The sequence below is a fragment of the Lepidochelys kempii genome, chromosome 10, assembly GCF_965140265.1.
Source record: "Lepidochelys kempii isolate rLepKem1 chromosome 10, rLepKem1.hap2, whole genome shotgun sequence".
NCBI lineage: Eukaryota > Metazoa > Chordata > Testudines > Cheloniidae > Lepidochelys > Lepidochelys kempii.
In genome coordinates, this window is record NC_133265.1 from 43,995,489 (window position 1) to 44,019,587 (window position 24,099).

Consider the following 24,099-nt stretch of genomic DNA (forward strand, 5'->3'; position numbering starts at 1 on the left):
TAAAAGTGCTTTATGTAAATTGAGAAAAGCAAGTGATGACCTATTTGTATGCATTTGAAACTGCAGTAGTTCATAGATTCCAAGGCAAGAAGGGACCACTGTGATAATCTTATCTGATCTCTTGTATAACACAGGCCATAGAACTTCCCCAAAATATCCAATTTTGATTTAAAAATGGTCAGTGATAGAGAATCCACCACAAACTTTGGTAAATTGTTCCAATGGTTAATTATTCTCACTGTCAAAAATGTACGCCTTATTTCTAGTCTAAATTTGTCTATCTTCAACTTCCAGCCATTTAATCATATTATACCTTTCTCTACTCAGTTGAAGAGCCCAGTATTAAATATTTGTTACTCAGTGTTTAAAGTTAAAATGTAAAACTGAGATTGAGAATTATAACTAATGTATCAAAATTAATTTTAAAAACCCCATCAATTTTCACCTTCTGAAGAGCAAAAAAATTCTCAGGATTAAAAGAAAAAGTTTACTTGAGGATTAGATTACCAGTACTGCCTTTAAAACAAACATCCCTGCTCTGGATTATTATATTGCTATTCACAGTTGACATGTTGTTCAACAAAACTCCAATAAGTATGTGAGTCTGTGGTCACCAATAAAATGCAACATGAATTCAGATTCATATGCTATGGCAAAAAGTAACAAATTGGCTTAGTCAGCACTACCTGTTAACTGTCATGATTATCCTAGAACCAGGGGTGAAAGTAAGTAAAAGGATTTACTGGTATGCTGGAGTTCTGAGCATGGGGCGTGGCCTCAACCGGAATAGGTGTGGCCTCAACCGGAAGAGGCAGGCCCTTAAATCCCTGGGCCCTTTAAATCCCTGGGCCCTTTAAATCTCGATTTAAAGGGCCCGGGGCTCCAGCTGCAGTAGTGGCAGCTGGGAGCCCCAGGCCCTTTAAATCACCCGCAAGCTACCAGCTGCAGAGGCGGCTGGGAGCCCTGGGGCTTGGGGGTGATCGGGGGGGAGGGATAGCTCAGTGGTTTGAGCATTGGCCTGCTAAACCCAGGGTTGTGAGTTCAATCCTTGAGGGGGCCATTTAGGGATCTGGGGCAAAAATTGGGGATTGGTCCTGCTTCAAGCAGGGGGTTGGACTAGATGACCTCCTGAGGTCCCTTCCAACCCTAGCCTTCTATGATTCTATGATTTAAAGGGCCCAGGCTCAAGCTGCCGCTACTGCAGTGGAGCCCCGGACTCTTTAAATCACTGAGGAGCCTTGGGGACTCCTGGCTGCCACTGTTACCCCGGGGCACTGGGCTCTGGCAGAGCTTTAAAAGACCTAGGGCTCCGCTGTGGTAGCAGCTGCCGGAGCTCCAAGCCCATAAAATCCCCGTCTGAGCCCTGCTGCCCGAGCCCTGGGGTAGTGGCGGTGGGGCTCCGGCAGCAATTTAAAGGGACCTCAGGTGGTAGCAGGGGCTGAAGCCTCGGGGCCCTTTAAATGCCCGCTGGAGCCCCGCCACTGGTACCCCAGGGCTCGGGCAGCAGGGCTCAGGCAGGGATTTAAAGGGCTCGGGGCTCTAGCAGCCGCTACTGCTCCGGCCCTTTAAATTCCCGCCAGAGCCCCGCTGCCACTACCCCAGGGCTTTGGCGGGGATTTAAACGGCCTTGGGGCAGTAGCGGCAGCTAGAGCTCCGGAGCCCTTTAAATCCCCACTGGAGCCCTGCTGCCGCTACCCCAGGGCTTTAAATTGCTGTCTGGGAAAGCCGGTCCCGGTACGGCGCACTGGCTCTTTCTGGTACACCGTACCGGGGCGTACCGACTTACTTTCACCTCTGCCTAGAACTAATATGTTTTCCCACATGACTATGCTTGCCCACTTAAGGGAAAAATAGTGTTTAACATGGTTTTAGTTAGCGTGTAACTTTATGCATTTTCCTTGTGTAGACATTCTCCAAATGAACTGTAACAGTTTATAGCAGATCTTGGAAGGAGAGAGAGGTAAAATATGTAGTATCTGAAGATTCATGAGGAAAGTACCAATGTTTTGTTTTCCTGAAGTCTAGATTTTTTTTTCCCTCCTGCATTAGCAAATGAGCAAGGAGATGAATCCCATGATCTGTGAGGACTGTTAGGAGCCACTAGCATTAGCAATCCTCAAACTGTCTTTACCTTTCTCAGAACCCTTGGAGAAACCAGGAGAAAGGGGAACAAAGTATAAAATGGTGCCCTGATCATCGGATAGACCATGTATCTGCTGCCCAGGCATGGAGGTTTCTGAATATGGTGCAGATTTTCTGGCAAATTTTTGGTCCTTTGAAAAGGCAGCAGAGATTCACTTCAAGGCTCCCTCAGATTGAGCCATGACGGTCCTGGTCAGGGACCACTGACTGGGACTGATGGTTTCACTCAGCAGTTTGCCTGTAAATTGAAGATTCTTGCCATGTGAGTTACTTTTTAGGCCCAAATCCTTTTCCACCCATTCTAAAAGAGCACTCAATTGTGTAGTGCTGTATGTGGACTCCTCTTTTTCCTCCTGGTCATTGGTATGAGACCACAACTGCTTTCTCACTGCTCTGGGCTTGAGGATGTTGATATGCTTTCTTTTCTTTTTCTGGACCATGTCTCTTGAGGATTTCTGGAGAAAAATATTGGTCTCTACATCCCCAAGGCTGCTGCTATTGAGGACTTTTCATAGTTATTCTTGCAAAGTCATGTCATTCAGTAGATTTGGTTGGAATTTCTATCCACTGAGGAGCCTGTCTAATAGCTGCACTGAGAAGAATGGATGCCTGAAGCTCATCTCTGAGGCTCAGTTAAGTCCGGAAAGCTCTTGTGATGATGGGAGTGCTCTCTGGTCCACTGCACAACTCATTCATACAGGTTGTGATTTTCAGTAGCTGAAGCACTTGTCTGGCTGAGGTCTGCATTTCCCTGAGCTGCTTCAGAAGGTTGATTGGCTTCTTCCACACTCTAAAAAGGGTAAGATTCACCCAATGATGGTGTGAAAGCAGGCTCATGGATTAATAATTTGGTTGTTTGGAATTAATTCACTTTTGTCCTGGTTGAAAAAGCAGAAGAGGTGCTGCTGCTTATCTTCAAACAGGAGACACATACACCATTTTATATCAAGAGTTCACATAGCAATATTGAAATTTTATATTTTTCATTGGTGGTTTTAGTGATTGGTGTTTCTCCTGTTACACACACAAGAAATATTAAAAAAAAATAGTACATATCTCTGATGCTAAAGAACTATAATTCCAGTGACCTCTTAGCTCTCTCTAATTTAGCCAAGACTGGTACTGTTCAACATTTTCATTACTGTTAGTTTAAACCAATTGAAAAGGAGATTTAGTTGAAATGGTAATAAATGCTACCAGCCAAGGAAATCTTATTTATATTACAGCTCCCACTGTTGCTAACACTGGTTCAACCAATAGGATTTTAAAAAAATTCCTATTGTAGACAAGGTTGCATTCTTGCTACAGTCCTCCAACAAAGAGATGAATATAAAATGTAAACAAATAAAAATGGAAATGTCTGAGACCATCACACACTGTAAAGGACAAAACCCCAAATATTTCACTTTTTTACGGTTCACATAACTCCTGCAGTTATCAGAAATAACATGTAGGCAACTGCTGCATTTATGAACAAAACTTTCAATATCAAATTTCAGTGTGTCTGAATGTTTAGATCTTAATTCATGTTTTCTTGTTATACATAAATAGCTATCTTTTAAATTACTTGAGTTGAGTAAGCCTTCAGAAAAAGGGGTACATCTTATTCTAATAATGCAGCTTTGTTAATTATTTAAGAAGTTAAAGTGTCTTGATAGTAGAATTGATATTAATAGGATGTATTACCTAAGAAGCTCTTAAATGCTGTATTAAATTAGCACAGCTTTTTAAAAGCTCTTTTTGAGTCTGTGGGTTTTTTGTCTTAGATATTATAATGTAGTTAATAGTTAATAGCTTCATACAAATTGGTCCGCTTAGTTGCATTTGTCAACATGTCAGTCCTCTTCTGGAAACTGTAGACAAGATTCTGGAACAAGGCTGTTGTTATAATGGCCCAGAACAGTTGCTTCTGGTTAAAAAGCTAACAGGCTAGAAAGTGGTGCTTTGTTGCTCCCTAACAAGAAGCAGCAGCCCAGATTCCATTGTAATTGTGGTTTTTGTAAAAAACCAAAACAAAAAAACCCACAATGCAATTTACAAAACACAACCAAAATCTCCTTTTCTGTTACTGTAGGAAATCAGGAGCATGATTATTTGAGTAGACTACTGCCCCATTTCTTTTTGAAAAAAAAGTACTGTCCTATTAAATGGTGCAGATCATCCATAGAAGTATTTATATGAAAAAACAATAAGTATTAACTTGGGTTAAGATATTTTTAAAGTTATTAGTTTTGAGTGGCTTAGATCTTGGGAGTGCAAATCTTGATGCATGTTGAAAGCACCTGACTTTGAATGATTGTCTATACTTCGGAAAGTCAGACCCCTTCAAGGTAGTTACTTTTAGAAGTCTTAGTTTTTTAGGTTAAGTTATTAAAAGTTTGTCTGTCACATTAATGTACATCTTATTCATGGATGTGTGGTTAGATTGAAAGTTTAGTTTTTGGCTATAAAACTGAGCAAAACTGTTCCTGGAATAGAGCATGTGTTAGACCAGGGGTGGGCAAACTACAGCCTGAGGGTCACATCTGGCCCTTCAGATGTTTTAATCTGGCCCTCGAGCTCCAGCCAGGTGTGGGGTCTGGGGCTTGCTGCACTCCGCACAACTCCTGGAATCAGTGGCATGTCCTCTGGCTCCTATGTGTTGGGGCAGCCAAATGGCTCTGTACGCTGCACCTGCACCAAATGCAGCCCCTGCAGCTCCCATTGGCTGGGAACCGCGGCCAATAGGAGCTGCAGGAGTGTTGCCCATAGGAGCTGGAAGGGGGACATGCTGCTGCTTCCGGGAGCGGCTTAAAGTAAGTGCCACCCGGAGCCTGCAGCTGACCCCCTCCGACGCCCTGATCCCCCTGCCACAGCCCTGATCCCCCTCCTGCTCTCCATACTCCTCGGTCCCAGCCCAGAGCTCCCTCCTGCACCCCCAACCCTTCATCCTGAGCCCCACCCCAGAGCTCACACCCCCAGCTGGATCCCTCACTCTCCCCAACCCTGTCCCCCTGCCCCAGCCCCCTCCTGCACCCTGAACTCCTCATTTCTGGCCCCACCCTAGGGCCCGTACCCGCAGCCAGAGCTCTCACCCCCTCCCACACCTCAGCCCCCAATTCCATGAGCATTCATGGCCCACCATACCATTTCCATACTCAGATGTAGCCCTCGGGCCAAAAAGTTTGCCCACCCCTGTGTTAGACAAAACTTGGCATGAGACCTGTAATAAGACCATGATGCCTTTCTCTGCTTTCATCATTGGTGGGAAATAGCTGAGGGGACTGAAATAATGGCTAATTGGAGATTAATAATAAATTGAGAAAGGATTGGTCTGATTATTTTTGCATTCAAAAACACTCATTGCGGCATTTGTTTTCATCTTAAGGATTCCTCTCAAGAACAAACTCTGCAACATTTCTGAATTAGCATTTGCATAATTACTGAATGGTAAACATTTTAAAAGGCTTTGATATAGCTTTGTTTCTCTGTTTTACTGATTTTGTATTATGTAGTCACGGTTTTTATATTGTTTCAGAAATATATAACTTGGGTATAAAATTCACTCTTTTTGAAGGGAAAAGATTGACTTATTTTGTTAAGAATGTAGCCTTTTAAAATGTGAATGTACTAAATGGCTAGACTGTTTTCTAGTGAGTTGTTCTTGTACAAAACTTGATCTGAGGGCTTGTTTTGGTGCATTGGCTTGCACCAGATGGAGTGTAAATCCTAGTGTGCACCAGTGTGATATGCACTAATTGTGCAGACCCTGCTGCCCCACATTAAAAGTTCCTGATTGCGCATTAACATAGGACTGTTTGAAATGGCACTATGTCTGTGTGTACTTGGGAATGTAAGAACTTTTAGTGTGCATCAGCAGTGTCCACACAGACAATTAGCGCATGACACTCTGGTGTCCACTAGAATTTATACCCTGCTGGTGTGCGCTAACGCACCATGTAGACAAGCCCTAGATATTCCATGTTCTTGCCCAGACTCTAGCGAGAAGGGAATACCTCAGACTTATGAACACCTTGGAAATGGACGTTGTTCATAACTCTGAACAAAACATTATGGTGGTCGTTTCAAAAGTTTTCAGCTGAATGTTGACTTAATACAGCTTTGAAACTTTACTATGCGGAAGAAAAATGTTGCTTTTAACCATCTTAATTTAAATGAAACAAGCACAGAAACAGTTTCCTTACCTGGTGAAATCGTTTTTAAATTTTCCTTTATTTTTTAATAGTTTACACTGAACACAGTAATGTGCTATATTTGCTTTTGTGTGTGTGTGTGTCTGCTGCTGCCTGATTGCAAACTTCTGGTTCCAAATGAGTTGCGTGGTTGACCGGTCAGTTCATAACTCTGAGGTGCTACTGTAAATTAGCCTCTGACTTCTAGAAGCTGGTACTGGATGATAGGGGATGGATGGATCACTGAAAAATTGCCCTGTTCTGTTTGTTCCCTCTGAAGCCTCTGGCTCTGGGTGATGTTGGAAGACAGGTTACTGGGTTCGATGGATAATTGGTTTGACCCAGTATAGCCATTCTTATGTTACCAATTAAGCCGAGTAATCTGGCATTAGTAGTAGGCTATTATCCTTATGTGGACCAGTCACTAGAACTGAAAGGGATACACATTTTTGGCAATGGTATTCACAGCTATTGACTGGACAACAGAGGAATATTGAAACTCTAGAATCCTGGGTTTGGTTCATCGTTCTGGAATTGAGTATGCTATAGTGGTATAGCTCCTTCTACCTAGATGTAGATAGAAATATTACCTTGGACTTTTCTTTGTCATTTGTGTGGCAGCAGAATGGTTGTGTCAACACAGAGTGCAAGTGTTGGATTACTGATTTTATTGGCATGTTACACAGTTCAAATAAACTGTATATTCTACATACTCATCTTATCACACTCATTGTTTTCTGTAGGACATGTCAGAATGTAAACACATTGTGATGCAGTTTTAGATTATTCAGTTAACTGTTGAAAGGTATATACAGGTGCATCTGGCACACCTGTCCTGTTCTGTTCCTTTTAACACGTTTGGTCCCAGCCCATCTATTTTTTGTATTTCTTTGATTTTATTCCATCAGAAATTGTTGCTGAAGCCTACGCTCTGAACAGATGCAAGCGATTTGACATAAACTAGACTTAAAGTAATTGATTTCACTCTTTTTGAGGATGGGATTATTTATTAGCAGTTTCAAGATACATTACTGACTTTGAAATACCTTTCCACTTTAAAGTTGTATCTGCAAACAATACATTATGTGTAAGTACAGCAATAACATTTATGTATTCCTGGGCTTTTTAAACAGAAGAAACTTGAGATGTACAAAATATAGATTGATGTACGAATGTATGCCCTCACCTTGAATGCAATATTCAGTTCTGTTCACTGCATCTCACAAAGGACATAGAAATGGGAAAAAGTCCATAGAAGGACAACAGAAATTAAAGTAATAAAAAAACTTCCAATGAGAAGAGATAAAAACTTGGTCTAAAATATATGTTTATCCAGCTTACTGTGGACTTGAATAGGTGCGAACATGTTATAGAGAAAGTAAATTAGAATAATAGAAATGTAGGGTTGGAAGGGACCTCAGTAAGTCATGTAATCCAGTCTTCGGTGCTGAGGCAGGACTAAGTGTTATCTAGACAAGCGTTTCTCAACCTTTTTGGTAACAGGGTCTAGTTTGCTGCTTTCCTAAACTGTTCCAGGGAGATTTCAGGGACCGGTGCTGGTTCACGGGCCAATCGTTGAGAAACACTGATCTAGACCATCCCTGACAGATGTTTCTCTAACCTGTTCTTACAAACAAACATTGGGTGCTTTTTTTACTTGTAATTCTAGAGTAAAGGTGAGTCCAGAGAAATTAAAAAGAACAGTTTTAAAATGAATAAAAGGTAATACCCAAAGTGAACCATTTCAAATTAGATTAATTTTAGGAGAAGTGTTGCCAGTTGTAAATTTCTGAAAACAAAGGTTGTAATGAAAACCCTGACAGATGCTTAATTTCAATAGTATTAGTGCCGTTAGAATAATAGGTTAAGGAGAACAACATGGTGAACACTAGGAAAAAAAATGGGTACACAACAAAAACATGAGTACACCCAAAAAATATGGATACACAACAAAAACAGCATGCAAATTATTAAACTAAGTGTCTTGTAAGCAAGGCTGTGCATAATCATACTCTAGTATATTGAAACCTGACACTTGCTAGTTCTCATGGGCTTCCTTGTGGATAGAGTAAGTAACCTTTCCTTGCCTAAAGAAGAGAGAAACAATGACACAGGAAAAGCTATGCTATTTACCAGCAAACGGCTCAATCTAGCAACAGCTTTGATAGTAAAAGGTTGGGTTTTTTCCTCCTTAGACTTGAGGCAACAGCAGAGATGGGTTCAGCAATGTTTGCATTTGTGTTATATTATATCACAAAATATTGGGGGGGAAATTTCCTAAACTAATGTAAAGTAGAGCAGCAAAATTTGTTTATGGTAACAAATTTCTTTCTTGGTTTTTATAAGTGTTTGTTTGAATTTTCATGGCAACCATGTAACATTTTCTATTAAGCTTTAAGGAATTATTTATCCTAACCTATTCCTGTTCTATCAGTCAGAGCAGCTGGTGTAACATATTGGTGGATAAGTGTTCTGGACTCCCATTAAATTTAATGTAGGTGAGAGGTTCAATAATGGGAGGATTTTATATTTTTTCTTCAAGGGAAGTTGCTTTACTAGTTTCTTTGCTTAATTGACCCTTCCTCCCTTTTGTCACGTCATATATTTTAAGCACTGTCTACGCTGGGTCTTAGGCTGGCATAGCTACATCTTTCAGGGGGTGTGGATTTTTCACACCCCTGAGAGACGTAGCTATTCCAATGTAAGTTTTCAGTGTAGACCAGCCCTAAGTTAATCGAGTAAAGAGAGCTTCTCTTCCAGCACTCTTCCTTCATCAGCCTCAATCTTTACATTAGTCTCTTCTACTTTTTTAGCCATCCAGTGTTTGTCAACCTAGCTACCACCTCTCGAGGAGGTGGATTTGCTACAGTACTGCAGCTGTGCTACAGTTTTAAGTGTAGATGTAGCCTAGCTCTGGTGACTTGAAGCTGCAGCTGTCAAAATTGAGGAGGAAAGGGGTCCCTCATGAACGAACATGGAATGGTGTCTTCAGTGGCCAGCTCTTTTTGTTATTTGTGCCATTTGAAGCCCTCTTCATCCCTGGAGAAAAGTCTGAAACTTCTCTTTCTGGCTGGGCAGTAGGCAGGCAGCGTGAAAAAAGGGTGATATCTGGGCCTCAGCCTTAAGCCTGGTGGAAGCTACAGTGCAGCAAGGGTAATCAGAAGTCTCCTAGAATCTTCACCATCCTATTTATCTCCTTTTGGGAGGGGGGGTGTCTTCCTGCAATTTCCCCACATCTGGGGAGGATTTTAATGTGGCTTCCTTTGGAGCCCATCAGTGCTGCTCTGTTGAATAGCTAAAGTGGTCTTTGCAGAGTGATGAGTGAGAGACTTCCCCTGAGGGTCAAGCATACTACCGCTGCAATGCTCCCACCCCATGGTGTGTGAGGGATATAACCTATAATGTCCAGTTAATGCTAATTAGTAACAGGGCTTGGCTTACCATCTTCAGAAAATTATGTAGCTCTGGGGTGTAACTTAAAATTTTAACCAAGCCATATTTAGCTTACAACAGGTAATGGTCAAAATAATGAGTGTCCTACATCACTCTTTTTTTAAGAATACTTGATTAAAAATTTTGCTCTTCCTACAACAGAAACATTTAGTACATACATTCAGTAATGTCAGCATTTTTATTGTTTGAAAAATTTCATTGCCTACCAGGGTTTAAAAATGGAAAAGCTTGTCAGCTATTAAAGCTTATGGTACAATATGTCTGTAAACTCCGATACTATTTACATACCAAAATAGATGCATCTAATAGATATGCATTCCTATCTGAAAAAAGAACTCTCATACATGGAGAAACTTTCACAGATTCTAAAGCCAGAAGGGACCATTGTGATCATCTAGTCTAACCTCCTGTATAAACGAGGCCATAGAACTTTTCTAAAATAATTCCAAGAGCATATCTTAAAAAAAAAAAAATCTAATCTTCAAGTCTAATCTTTAAGTGTGGGAGGGAGGCTCTGGGCTGGGCCTGGGGCAGTGGATTGGGGTGCAGGAGGGGGTGAGGGGTGTAAGCTCTGGGAGGGAGTTTGAGTGCAGGAGGGAGCTCCGGGCTGGGTCAGGGTGTTGGGGTGCAGGAGGGAGTATGGGGTGCTGGGTCTGGGCGGTGGGGGCAGGGGGTACAGGGTGTAGGAGGGGGCTGGGGGTTGGGGTGTGGGCTCCTGCCGGGCGGCACTTACCTTGGGCGGCTCCCAGTCGTCGTCGTCGCCGCAGGGCTACTCGCTGCCTGCCCTGGCCCCACGCCGCTCCTGGAAGGGGCCAACGCACCCCAGCGGCTCCTGGGGGCACACATGACTCTGCGCACTGCCCCTCTCTGCAGGCACCACCCCCACAGCTCCCATTGGCCACAGTTCCCCATTCCTGGGAAATGGGAGCTGCAGGGGCAGTGCTTGCAGGCAGGAGTAGCCTGTGGAGACCTCTGCCCCCCCTCTTTCCTGGGGCAGTGCTGGCTGCTTCTGGGAGCGACGTGGAGCTGGGGCAGGCAGGGATCCTGCCTTAGTGGCAGCCACGCTGCAGCTGGAGATCGTGATTGACGGGGATAGTCTCCAGGATTGACCAGTAGATCGATTGGTTGGTGACCACTGCTCTAGAGGATTACTGCTATGCCTTTAAACTTGGGAAAGTAATTACTATTTTCCTTTGCATGGATTACTCACATTTTATCATAGTATTCCTTCTAGTATACTTTGGAAAAATGGTGTTTTTAAAATCCAGAGACCAAACATTGAGAGGTATTTTGCACGGTATAATTAAACTTCATTGATGTTATAATAATAATAATAATATATATTAATATTAATATATATATTAATAATATAATAATAACTTAATATTGCAAACAGTCCACTGACCTAAAATGATACATCCCTAAAACATTTCTGGCACTATTTCCAAATATTAAACTCACTCATCTGATAGAACATGAGTGCATATATCTGATGTTACTTCTGAGGTTTGTGCAGTTCTGTCACTTTAAAAGTGTTGCAAACCAGTTGGCTTTTCTCTGGTATTTTCCTAAATTAGAATTTCATTGGATGCTTCTAGCTTTAAAAGTAGCACAGTGAAACGGACTGTGCTAAGGTACAATTCCAAGGTTACTGGTATTATTGCAGTCCACAAGATCAGTTCTTTTCTCTGTAGTCTGCCAAACTTCTCAGGTTCTGATACTGTAGCTCAGTTATGCAGCTCTTTGTTGTGACATGCTACTGTGTCAAAATAACACAGGTTCCTAAATTCATTCATGGATTCCAAGGGACCACTGTGATCTAGTCTGACCTCTTGTATAACAGAAGTCATAAAACTTCCCCAAAATAATTTCTTTTGAGCTAGAGCATATTTTTTTAAAAAAATCCAATCTTGATTTAATAATGGCCAGTGATGGAATAACGCATATCTAAAAGTGGACAAAAGTTGTCTGGGGCCAGCAAGGGGAGGATGAGACCTCTTACAGACTTTTACAGATTATGTGGAATTTGTCAAGCTTCTAAGGTCTTGTCTTCATTAAGAAGAAAGGTGTGTTAACTTGAGGTAAAATCCTAGTGAAGACAAGTCAGTTTGTTTTCACATGAGTTAACAAGTCAAGTTAAACCCTAGGCTTCCCCACCCTTAACATGACCTGCTAGCTGGTGTGGAAACAATAGCTGCCTTGTCTTCACTAGGATTTTAGCTTGATTTACTTATCTTGAGTTAGGTAATGTAAAAACACACTCTCCCCCCAACCCCCCAGTAGCAGATATTACAGTCAGTGGAGAGTTTAAAAACAAACTATTTACAAAGTTACCACTGGCTAGTGTGTGTGTGTGTATATATATATATATTTTTTTTAAATTAGCGCTAGCCAAGGAATCCAGCAGTGTGTACTTTCTAGTTCAGAGTGTGTCCTGAAGCAATGTGTACAGCTCTCATAGCATATTGTTTGATTCCTTGCCAAGTATGTTTCATGGGAACAAACTGATTTATTCTGTTCTTCAAGCACATATCTAGGAGTGTACACTTGTTGAAATATTTGACTAGAGATGAATAAGTAGATACAGCATAAAATACTTTGCATTTCATAAAATACTTTGCATTTCATAAAATACTTTCCATCAGAGGATCTCAAAAACCTTTCACAAACTTTAGTACATTAAACACCCAAACACCAATGCGAGCTAGGTGATTTCCCTGTTTTACACAGTGATAAACTGAGGCATAGGTTGTAACTTGCCCAAGCTCATAGGTCAAGTCATTGGCAAAGTTGGAAATAGACACTGTGGTTGATATTCTCACCTCTGCTTTGGCCTCTTCATACTGGGTAAAAGGGCTGGAGTGGTGTAGAGAGGCTCTTTTTAGCTTCAAATCCAATAGGTTAGGATTCCCCTGGTGCAGGAATGGAGGAAGACAGTCATAGAAATGTCTTCTTAAGAACCTTTACGAATCCTGATGTAGAGGGTATGCCAGGAGCAGGTATATGAGTGGGAGTGGCATGTCATGGCAGGGCTGCAGCACATAGGACTGTGGAAGTTCTGAGCAGTGCTGCAACCCAGAGGCAGTGAGGTGTACAGGCTGATGTAGTTCGGACAAGCCCCTAAGGTCATCTGTTATACCAGGACCTGCAGAGCAGCCCAGAATTGGGAGGGCACAAAGGTTGCTTAAAGCTACCATCCTCCCACCAGCGCCTGGGTTGTGATTTTTGTATTGCACCTCTTTAGAAGTGCAGAACAAAATCTCAGCCTGTGTCATCTGGCTGACTATGGCCCATATCACATAACATTGTGACTATCTTGGGTGGTGCTGAAAGGAAATGTAGGAATGAGTAGATGACTTGATTACGCTTCCGGTAGTATGCCACAAACTCAGGAATTATTTTTATCTTTGGCAATATTTTTTTTTCCTTGAAATCAGCTAGTGTGTACAATACATAAATTCCCATAGAATTAGAATCTGCACAGCACATAGTACTTAGAGTTAAGCTCTGTTAATACTGTAAATAAATTGGAGAATGAAAGGATTTTAGAATGCATTTTATAGATAATTAAAATCTCTAACATACACCCACTCAACCGCTGTCAGCTTGCAATCTCACCCATTTTCTGTCTGGAAAAAGTCACAATAAGAAATTGTCAGTATCTATGCTGTCGGTGCGAATAATTTGGTTGTATATCCAGTGCGCAGTAAAAGGGTTGAGCTAGCTTTATGAACTTTGGTAACTCTCTGCACTGTTTGAAGCAATTTATGAGGGAAAATGGACACCATGATGAGAGTGCTCAGGGCTAGAACTTTAAAAAAACAAACATTTTACATGATAGTGAAACTGTTCGTGGTCTGGATTTTTACTCAGTTTACATGAGTCCCTTCTGCCCCCCCCCCTTTTTTTGTTTTGTTTTTGTTTTAAAGGGTGTGGCAGTGAGGTAGGCTGAGAACTGGATTCTAGCTGTAATTGGCCCCAGCTGAGAATTCCATGTGGGAATTGCTTTGAAGATGTAGCACAGCTGTCTGAAGCTGCCTCCTGCACCAGCCACTGGCTACCTCACCTGGGAATAGGTGTATCAAGGGCAGGGAGGGGGTATGGTGAATTCTTCTCCACTGACAGTCTTACCTGTTTGTAAAGCACCTAGCATACTGTTGGCTACTATATACAAATTAATATAATTGGATTTTTAACCAAAATCAGCATTTCTGGGCATCTTATGGCAAGTCACTGTATTGCTAAACTGACACCATTTGCCGTAGTAGCGGTGTATTTGCATAATGTCAGAAATAGTAAGCTAGCTTTCATTTTGCTTTGGTACTGCATTAATAGTCTCAACTGTAAAAATTTCAGTATTTGTTTTTGAGTGAAATTAGACCTCATGAAAAATGCGGAATTAAATTCTTTTAAATAATCTTATGAACAACCCATCAGTGTCCAGAATACCTAAACATTATGAAATACTCTTATTTTGCTTTGAATGCTGCCTTGTGAATTGTGGGTTGGGGAAAACCTCTGTACTGATGAGGAAAATGGTTTCTTTTCTGGTTAGAATATTCCTTTATTGCGGATATTTGAAGGCATTGTTTAATTTTTAAAATAATAATAATGCTGTGTTATAGTGACAGTTGCCCAAAATCTCAAGGCTTAACAGATATTAAGTGTCATAACGAGGCAGATATTTTTATGAGGCAGATATTTTTAAATGCATTTTACGTATGGGTAAACTGATGCACAGATAGTTGTGAGCTGGAAAAAACATTAAATGACATTGCCTCTGTTTGCTTTAAATATCTAAAAATGAAAATGCAGGAAGTACAAACTCTCAAAAGCAAATTAATCTGTAAAATTAAACTCTTTTATAGAATGAGTTGTTTTGGGCATGAGTGCATCACAGTTGCTCAGGTTAATTCAGTAGCTATACCACTCAAAATACACAACTTTCTTCACTGACTACATAATAGAATGCATTAATTTAAAACTAGAGATCTAATTTCAAATCCCTGATACCTTAGAATCGTGGTAGTTACTGCAAAAGTCTGAAATGATCGATCCCTGAATTTATCAGATTAGAATGGAGTCTGAAATTGTTACCGTTAACACAGTAAAGGTCTTCTAGCTGTAGTTTTCTTGAAAGCATCATATTTAAAACTGCTTTCTTTCCAAATGTCAAACTTCGAAATAATCAGTTACCTTTTGCAAACTTTTAATATGATTGAGGGTGGCATTTAGCTGTTAGATTGCTTTACCTTTTCATATAGTATGCGTAAATATTTTTAAAATACCTGTTACTAAAAGGAACCCTGAGTCTAAAATGTTTCTGTCTTTGATTTTTGTAGTGTTGATGTCATGACGGCATACTGGACCATTCTAAAGATGCACTGCAGGTACTGATGGGAAGGGGTTCAATATGAATATAAATGATGTTGGAGGAAGACGACGCTTTGAGGACAGCGAGTTTACACTACACGTATACCCTGGGAGCATTGCTGAAGGGACCATCTATTGCCCCATTACTGCCAGAAAAACATCAACAGCTGCTGAGGTAATAGACTCTCTCATTAATAAACTCCAACTAGACAAAACAAAATGTTATGTCCTAGCAGAGGTGAAGGAGTTTGGTGGGGAGGAATGGATTCTCAACCCTACAGACTGCCCTGTCCAGCGCATGATGTTGTGGCCCCGCATGGCCCTCGAGAACCGATTGAGTGGGGAAGACTATCGCTTTCTTCTGAGGGAGAAGAATCTAGATGGGTCTATTCATTATGGAAGTCTCCAGTCCTGGTTACAGGTGACAGAAGAGCGTCGCAGGATGATGGAACGTGGATTCCTTCCTCAGCCACAGCAGAAGGACTACGATGATTTGTGCAGTTTACCAGATTTAAATGAGAAAACACTCCTGGAAAATCTCAGAAACCGCTTTAAGCAGGAAAAAATTTATACCTATGTAGGCAGCATTCTGATAGTCATTAATCCATTCAAATTTCTCCCCATTTACAATCCTAAGTATGTCAAAATGTATGATAATCATCAGCTGGGAAAGCTGGAGCCCCATATTTATGCTGTGGCTGATGTGGCCTACCATGCTATGCTTCAGCGCAGGAAGAACCAGTGCATTGTGATTTCAGGAGAAAGTGGGTCAGGGAAAACACAGAGCACAAACTTTCTGATTCATCACCTCACTGCTCTCAGCCAGAAGGGATTTGTTAGTGGAGTGGAACAGATTATTCTTGGAGCTGGACCAGTGCTTGAGGTAAGATTAAAATGATAGTAGCGATGCTACTATTTTCTGATGTGTAATAAAACAAATAGTCCTGATTTTATATTGCCAGTCTGGGGGTATCTGCTAAATGATAATAGTAAGCAAGACTATAATATTAACAATAATATGATTTAGGTGTGTGTCGTCTTAAAGACAATACAATTTTAACTTCCTTGAAAAAATTCAGTGAACAGTTATTTTATGAATTTATTAATAACATGCTTTTTCACTTTGGCATGCTTTAGCAGTGCTATAAAATAGTGAATTTTATTTTATAAAACACCTTAGAGATCCCAAAATAATTTCTTTGAATTAACAAACTTAACTACTAGAAAATTTAAAAATGGAGTTTACTGCACCTAGTGCATTGGTATTGTGGCTTTCAAAATACTGTCCGTGTTAGTTAACTTTATTGGGGTTTTTTGATTTAAAAAAAAAAGCTAATTTGTACTAAGATTTTGACAAGCTTTAGGTTGGAAACCTTGCTCCTCCTTTCCCATCTGTCAGAAAAAATAACGTATACTAGAAAATCTGCACGTGTAGTCGGTTGCCAGATGAGAATTTGTGTAAAGAAAAAAGTTAGGTGAGCTGGTCAAGTAGTTCTTCAGGTGATTGCACATGTCCCCGTTCCACTTCAGGTGTGTGCATGACCATAGATGGAAATTCATCCCTAAGGTCTGGACTACAGAGTTAGGTTGACATAAGGTAGTTTACGTTGACCTAACTATGGAAGTGTCTACGCTTAAATTTCACTCCCATTGAAGTAACTGCCTGTGACATTACCCAAGATACAATCTGGACAGCTGAACAACTGTGACAGCTCAATTCTCCAGCTTGGGGTGCCTCTTACACTGCTTTGCAGTGAGAGCTACCACGCCTGGTCTGCTCTCACACAGCCTCCAGCATGTAAATCACTCCCAGCTATATTGTATGAGTGCTATAGCCACCCACCCATGAATTACATTACATGCAGCACCAGCAGTTTCCAGTCCCAGACTTTCCCCTAGAAATGTTCGTCTTGTACTGCCCAGCACCCTCCTGGACAGCACAAGCTCATATAAACTCTGTCATTTCATGAACAGAAAATATGTACAAAACTTGTTACCCCAAATGAAGTTTCCCAAACACTTCAATCCAAACACACATTGGTTTAGATAAAATAATAAAACAAGTTTAACAACTATGGAAAAATAGATTTTAATTAGTTACAAGTAACAAGCCATAAAGGTCAGAATTGGTTACAAAGAAATAAAAGGTAAAACACAACTAATATCTAACTTAATGAGCTAAATGCATTCTAGGAAAGGTTTCTTTCACCACATACTTATAGCAATCTGGATACCTTTCAGCCAGGACCCGTCCCCAAGTTAGGCCTAGAATCTCCAACCGTTTCTTTGACAAAATGTAAATTTCTCGCTCACACTTTTTCCTGCCAAAGAATGGCCACTTAACCAGGTGATAGTCCATTTGATTTTGTTAATACCTGACTGAGGCATCAGTTTGCCTTTTGTCTCTGAGGAACTGGTTTTTGTGTGCTTTCCTAGACTTGGAGCATGCCTCAGTAAAGTCAGACAGTAGAATCTTAACTTTACATACAAAGTTGCCACACACATCTTACCAGGACAGTAATGATCAGCAAATTATGAGTTTTCAAATGATACCTCACAAGGCAAATTTTGTACAAAATACATTATAATTTTGTAAAAAGGGTGAACATGAGGATACAGACTGTCACACTTCCTCACTACAATGACTTTATAACTCCATCTCTACAAGTGGTGTAGAGTCTAGGTCAATGCAGTCTCAGTGTAGATACTGCGTTTCTTACATGAACTTTTACTGGCTTTCAGGAGCGATCCAGCTATGCCCCACACTAACAGTACAATTGATACAAGTGCTCCTGGTGAGGATGCAAACTGCTGACACAAGGAACACAAAGCGTAGATACGCACAAGTGATATAATTACTGTGGCGGCTGTATGCCAATGTAAATTAGGTTGACTTAATTTTGTAGCATACGCATGGCTTAAGCGTTATCCATTGGAGCGTGAGTGCCCTCTCCAGTCTTGTGCTTCTGCACAGTGCTGTCAAGGGAGGAGCCAACCTGGAACCCCGTAGTTCCTTCTTACTCCTGTGATCTGTAGTCAGAGTCTCGGTAGGTCTGGATAGGTTATATCCCCAGGTCATGGATCCCATTTCTCCCTAGGACTTGAATCTTGTGCTGGCAGTGTTCATGAGTTGATTTTCTGAGCCAATAGCTACCTCCCTTACTGCACCTGTTTATAGAAGTAGCATTTTTGGTAGCTATTACATCCATGAAAAGGGTGGAGGAGTAACAGGCATTTGTAGCTGACCATCCTGCCATGATTTTTTTCTAAGGACAATCCTTAATATCCACATCCTATATTCCTGTCTAAAGTAGTACTGGAATTCCACCTCAAGAGAGCCATATACTTACTGATATTCTTTCTTAAGCCCCATTCTCATAATGATAAAGAGAGACTCTCCATAAATTGGATGTTTGATGGGCTTTGGCCTTTTACTTGGATAGAAGTAGGCAGTTTAGATCATCATCCCAGCTGTGCATTTCATTTGTCAACGGGCCTTCCATTCTCGATGTAGGGCATTTGTCCTGGATTTTATCCTGCACATGTCTATGCCATGACATTGCCAAGAAACCACCTCTGACTGGGTTATAGCACACGCTACAAGATGTCAAGTAGCTTCTGCATCTTTTTTGGCCCACATGTCTACAACAGACATTTGTAGAGCTGCAGCTTAGTCATTGGTGCATACCTTTTCAACTCATCATGCTATGTTTCAGCATTCCAGAGATGATGCAAAGTCACTGTTCAGGTAGACTTAGAAATCCAACTCCTGTTTGAACTGCTTGAGGATCACTTGAAGTGGAATGGATGTGTGCAGCCACTTGAAGAAAAAAAGGTTACTGATCTGTTCTGTAACTTTTCTTTGAGATGTTTTGCACATGTCCATTCCATGACCCACCCCTCCTTCCCTTCTATATCAGAGGTTGTCCTGTAAGAAGAAACCGAGGAGGGTCCAAGGTGGCTCCACCATTTATACCATTGTGTAGCAGCACGAATGTGCTGCTGTGACAGGTATCGCTCTAGGAAAAATCTCCAATTCTGGTGCGCAGTGCATGCACACACCTGAAGTGGAATGGACATGTGCAACACATCTTTAAGAATTATTGCTATAGGGCATATTAGTAACCGTTTTTCCCCCACAGAAATTGAACTGAGAACATGGAATACAATTGTTCACTTTTTGAAAAGTGTCCTGATGCTTTTTTGTCATATCGAATTTTAAAAACAGCCTTCCTTACAAACTTGAATTTTGTTTGTGTGATAGGAGGATAGGAATTTTGTTTCTGTAAAAACCTTCTGGACCCAAGGGGCCTGCATCCGAGTTTTCATAATAAAGGGAAGAGATAACATCTCCCTGGGAGTTGGGAAGCTAGGACTCAGAAGTGTTCCTTCAGGAGCTCAAGAGAAGGCAGGATACTACACCCAAGTTTTCAAATATGTTTGTTTGCTAGGAAGAGTGCTACTTCTGGGTGGAGAAAACTGGCTTCAAGTCCTTGAAAGAGTACTTCAAAATGTATTACTTCTGTTTGCTTTTGTGAACTGTTTTGAATGTGTATCCAGATTGCTGTTTTTTCTGTCACAGCGTCTTGTACTGCCTCCAATCACAGTGCAAGATTGGCAATAATGAAGTGACTAGTGGATTTCATGGAGTCCTTGTCTCTTCTCCTTTTTCAGATTATAAAAAGCTCTGTTTGGAGTAAGGTTTTTCCTTAAGAGGAAAAAATGGGGGTGACTATGTTGTTTGTTTAGTTCTAGTTTTTTCAAGTTAGGGAGATTTTGTAGTGTTTCCCAAAGGCTATTCTAGATTCACCTCCCCCCCCCCACTTTGGAAACTTGTTCTGTAGCTGGTCCCTTCATCTCTTCATCTGAGAATGCTTGGTTCCTGGTTGTCATGGGCTTCAGATCAGGTTTTGTGATCTGTCTCTTCCCTGAATAGAGCAACAGTTTTGGCATTTGGCTGTATTTCAAGGAATCCCTGTTGAGGTTACAGGGACAAACCATCCCAATGAGTCGAAAGAATAGTAAATATGGCAGGCGACCAGCTTGGCTTAATGATGAAATCCTAGCGGATCTTGAACATAAAAAAGAAGCTTACAAGAAGTGGAAGGTTGGACATATGACCAGGGAAGAGTATAAAAATATTGCTCGGGCATGTAGGAATGATATCAGGAGGGCCAAATCGCACCTGGAGCTGCAGCTAGCCAGAGATGTTAAGAGTAACAAGAAGGGTTTCTTCAGGTATGTTGGCAACAAGAAGAAAGCCAAGGAAAATGTGGGCCCCTTACTGAATGAGGGAGGCAACCTAGTGACAGAGGATGTGGAAAAAGCTAATGTACTCAATGCTTTTTTTGCCTCTGTTTTCACTAACAAGGTCAGCTCCCAGACTGCTGCGCTGGGCATCACAAAATGGGGAAGAGATGGCCAGCCCTCTGTGGAGATAGAGGTGGTTAGGGACTATTTAGAAAAGCTGGACGTGCACAAGTCCATGGGGCCGGACGAGTTGCATCCGAGAGTGCTGAAGGAATTGGCGGCTGTGATTGCAGAGCCATTGGCCATTATCTTTGAAAACTCGTGGCGAACCGGGGAAGTCCCGGATGACTGGAAAAAGGCTAATGTAGTGCCAATCTTTAAAAAAGGGAAGGAGGAGGATCCTGGGAACTACAGGCCAGTCAGCCTCACCTCAGTCCCCAGAAAAATCATGGAGCAGGTCCTCAAAGAATCAATCCTGAAGCACTTGCATGAGAGGAAAGTGATCAGGAACAGCCAGCATGGATTCACCAAGGGAAGGTCATGCCTGACTAATCTAATCGCCTTTTATGATGAGATTATTGGTTCTGTGGATGAAGGGAAAGCAGTGGATGTATTGTTTCTTGACTTTAGCAAAGCTTTTGACACGGTCTCCCACAGTATTCTTGTCAGCAAGTTAAGGAAGTATGGGCTGGATGAATGCACTATAAGGTGGGTAGAAAGCTGGCTAGATTGTCGGGCTCAACGGGTAGTGATCAATGGCTCCATGTCTAGTTGGCAGCCGGTATCAAGTGGAGTGCCCCAAGGGTCGGTCCTGGGGCCGGTTTTGTTCAATATCTTCATAAATGATCTGGAGGATGGTGTGGATTTCACTCTCAGCAAATTTGCGGATGATACTAAACTGGGAGGAGTGGTAGATATGCTGGAGGGGAGGGATAGGATACAGAAGGACCTAGACAAATTGGAGGATTGGGCCAAAAGAAATCTGATGAGGTTCAATAAGGGTAAGTGCAGGGTCCTGCACTTAGGATGGAAGAACCCAATGCACAGCTACAGACTAGGGACCGAATGGCTAGGCAACAGTTCGGTGGAAAAGGACCTAGGGGTGACAGTGGACGAGAAGCTGGATATGAGTCAGCAGTGTGCCCTTGTTGCCAAGAAGGCCAATGGCATTTTGGGATGTATAAGTAGGGGCATAGCAAGCAGATCGAGGGACGTGATCGTTCCCCTCTATTCAACATTGGTGAGGCCTCATCTGGAGTACTGTGTCCAGTTTTGGGCCCCACACTACAAGAAGGATGTGGATAAATTGGAGAGAGTCCAGCGAAGGGCAACAAAAATGATTAGGGGACTGGAACACATGAGTTATGAGGAGAGGCTGAGGGAGCTGGGATTGTTTAGTCTGCAGAAGAGAAGAATGAGGGGGGATTTGATAGCTGCTTTCAACTACCTGAAAGGGGGTTCCAAAGAGGATGGCTCTAGACTGTTCTCAATGGTAGCAGATGACAGAACGAGGAGTAATGGTCTCAAGTTGCAGTGGGGGAGGTTTAGATTGGATATTAGGAAAAACTTTTTCACTGGGAGGGTGGTGAAACACTGGAATGCGTTACCTAGGGAGGTGGTAGAATCTCCTTCCTTAGAGGTTTTTAAGGTCAGGCTTGACAAAGCCCTGGCTGGGATGATTTAACTGGGAATTGGTCCTGCTTCGAGCAGGGGGTTGGACTAGATGACCTTCTGGGGTCCCTTCCAACCCTGATATCCTATGATTTCATAGGAGATATTTACCAGTGTAGCTGGGACCTGTTCTATTAATGACTTCAAGAATTAGGATCAAGGCAACAAGTTGGTAACAAAGGAGGACTAGGAGTCTGAGGGACTGGAGCACCGGCTTTATGTGCTCATAGCTGCCTAAATAATGGAGGAGAAAAACAGCTGCATTTTCAAGTAGCTGATGTCTTTGCTTTCTGTTCATATTCAGCTTCAGATTCTTAGTATTGGAGTAATCTGGTCTGGAGGTGAAAAATTCATGCATCGCTTTGGACCAGTCTTCCTCTGGGAAGAAGGGGCAAAGTTTCCAACTATCTGGACTTGAAGGAAGACATCTCACTGATGTGGGGGTCTTTATGCAGATGCAACCTTCACAGAAAAATGAATAAGAATAAATAACCAGGAGTTTTCACAAATTGTTATTTATTCTAAAGTGTTTGTTGCTGCTTATGGGAAGGACTGTGGAATTGGGCTCTCCGTGAAGTCCAGTACATATTGTCACATTTACCAAGCTAACTGCACCTTTGGCTCCCTTCTGATCTCTTCAAGTACACCCTGTTCAGCCTCAAGCTGTCATCTCTTTTGGGGTGGAATCACACAATTCTCCCACTCTCAGATCAGGCCCTGGGCTGCCAGGCCCCTGTGTTCAACTGAGAGTAACTTAGTAGGCCTGACTTATCTTGAAGTGTCTGCAGTTCTGTTCCCACTGGGAACAATGTCAGTGGTGACCAGACAAACTTCTTAAAGGAAAGTATGAGCCAAGGCATTTTAAGAGAAACCAGATAATAAAACAATAAACCAGTCTGTATACATGCCTGCCTCTCCCTATGGCTTACCATTCCCTGGGGAAGGCCCAACTTTTTCAGACTCACTCCTTCCAGAATCTGTTTCTATGTGCTGTTCTCCTGGACAGCTTCTGAAAATTGACCATCCCCTTTCCTCCCTTCTGACTTTTAACTGTTTCAAAAACATTTAATCAATTAATTCCCATCCTGACAAAACAGCTGTCACTTCAGGCTGGAGCCTGGAAGTATTCCACTGCCCTGTAATTGGCCTCCAGTGCTGGTTGGGAAGGTTTGTTTATCCATAGCTATTAGTTTTCCCCATAACACCCTTATTAAGCAAGATCAGTTCATTTTTACAGGAAAGTCTTATAACCCAATATGCAATAACTTCACCTCACTGACCAGGTTGCACACAATGTTCATAAAATGATTACATGTCAATATTCTTAGATTATTACAAAGTAGCTCCATGTCAGTCACATGTAGGATTAATTCTGAGAAGTTAGGGTGCCTATTTTTGAAGTTACTGATCTTATATGTTTACTCTCAGTTCCTATTGGACTCTGTAAACTTCACCAGACCTCTGGTGGACTTCATAAAGTTTATCAGATCCTATGTATGCTTTATATTGTCTGTCACACCTTGTAGGACCAAAGCTTCACTTATAGTTCATAGAATCATAGAATATCAGGGTTGGAAGGGACCTCAGGAGGTCATCTAGTCCAACCCTCTGCTCAAAGCAGGACCAATCCCCAATTGTTTAAGCAGTGCAGGAGCAGAGGTTTAGGTGATCCTGAGAGCTTGGATCTCCAAAGGATGGTAGAAGAGCGAGACTGTGGGAGAGGTAGCTTCTGGGATAGGTTGTCTCTAAAATTCCATTTTTGCGGCGTGTAGGTGCAATGGAAGTGCACAGCTGCAGAATGCATGAGCATCATGGACTGAAAGTCCACTAATCCAGTGCTCTTAAATCTTGCAGGAGTAGAGTTTCTGGCCCCCACACGATAACTATTTAATCTTTCAAATGTTTATTTTTTCAAATATAACCTTCCCTAAGGGTACATCTACAGTATGAAATTATTTAGAAATTATTCTATTCAAATTTTTGGAAGATATTTTATACGTTCGATCTTCTGTGTCCCCCCTAAAGTACGTGAATTCGG

At 41.7% G+C, this 24,099-nt stretch overlaps 1 protein-coding gene across 4 annotated transcripts in view; it reads left to right on the top strand.

Annotated features, from left to right (window-relative positions):
• MYO9A (myosin IXA) overlaps positions 1-24,099 on the top strand; it is a 464,628-nt gene that overhangs the window by 78,142 nt on the left and 362,387 nt on the right. For all 4 annotated transcript variants that reach the window (XM_073363174.1, XM_073363176.1, XM_073363175.1 and 1 more), the window contains one exon: positions 15,110-16,023. In XM_073363174.1, the coding sequence (XP_073219275.1) occupies positions 15,181-16,023 (843 nt within the window). In that variant the 5' untranslated portion in view covers positions 15,110-15,180. The remainder of the gene's footprint in view (positions 1-15,109; positions 16,024-24,099) is intronic.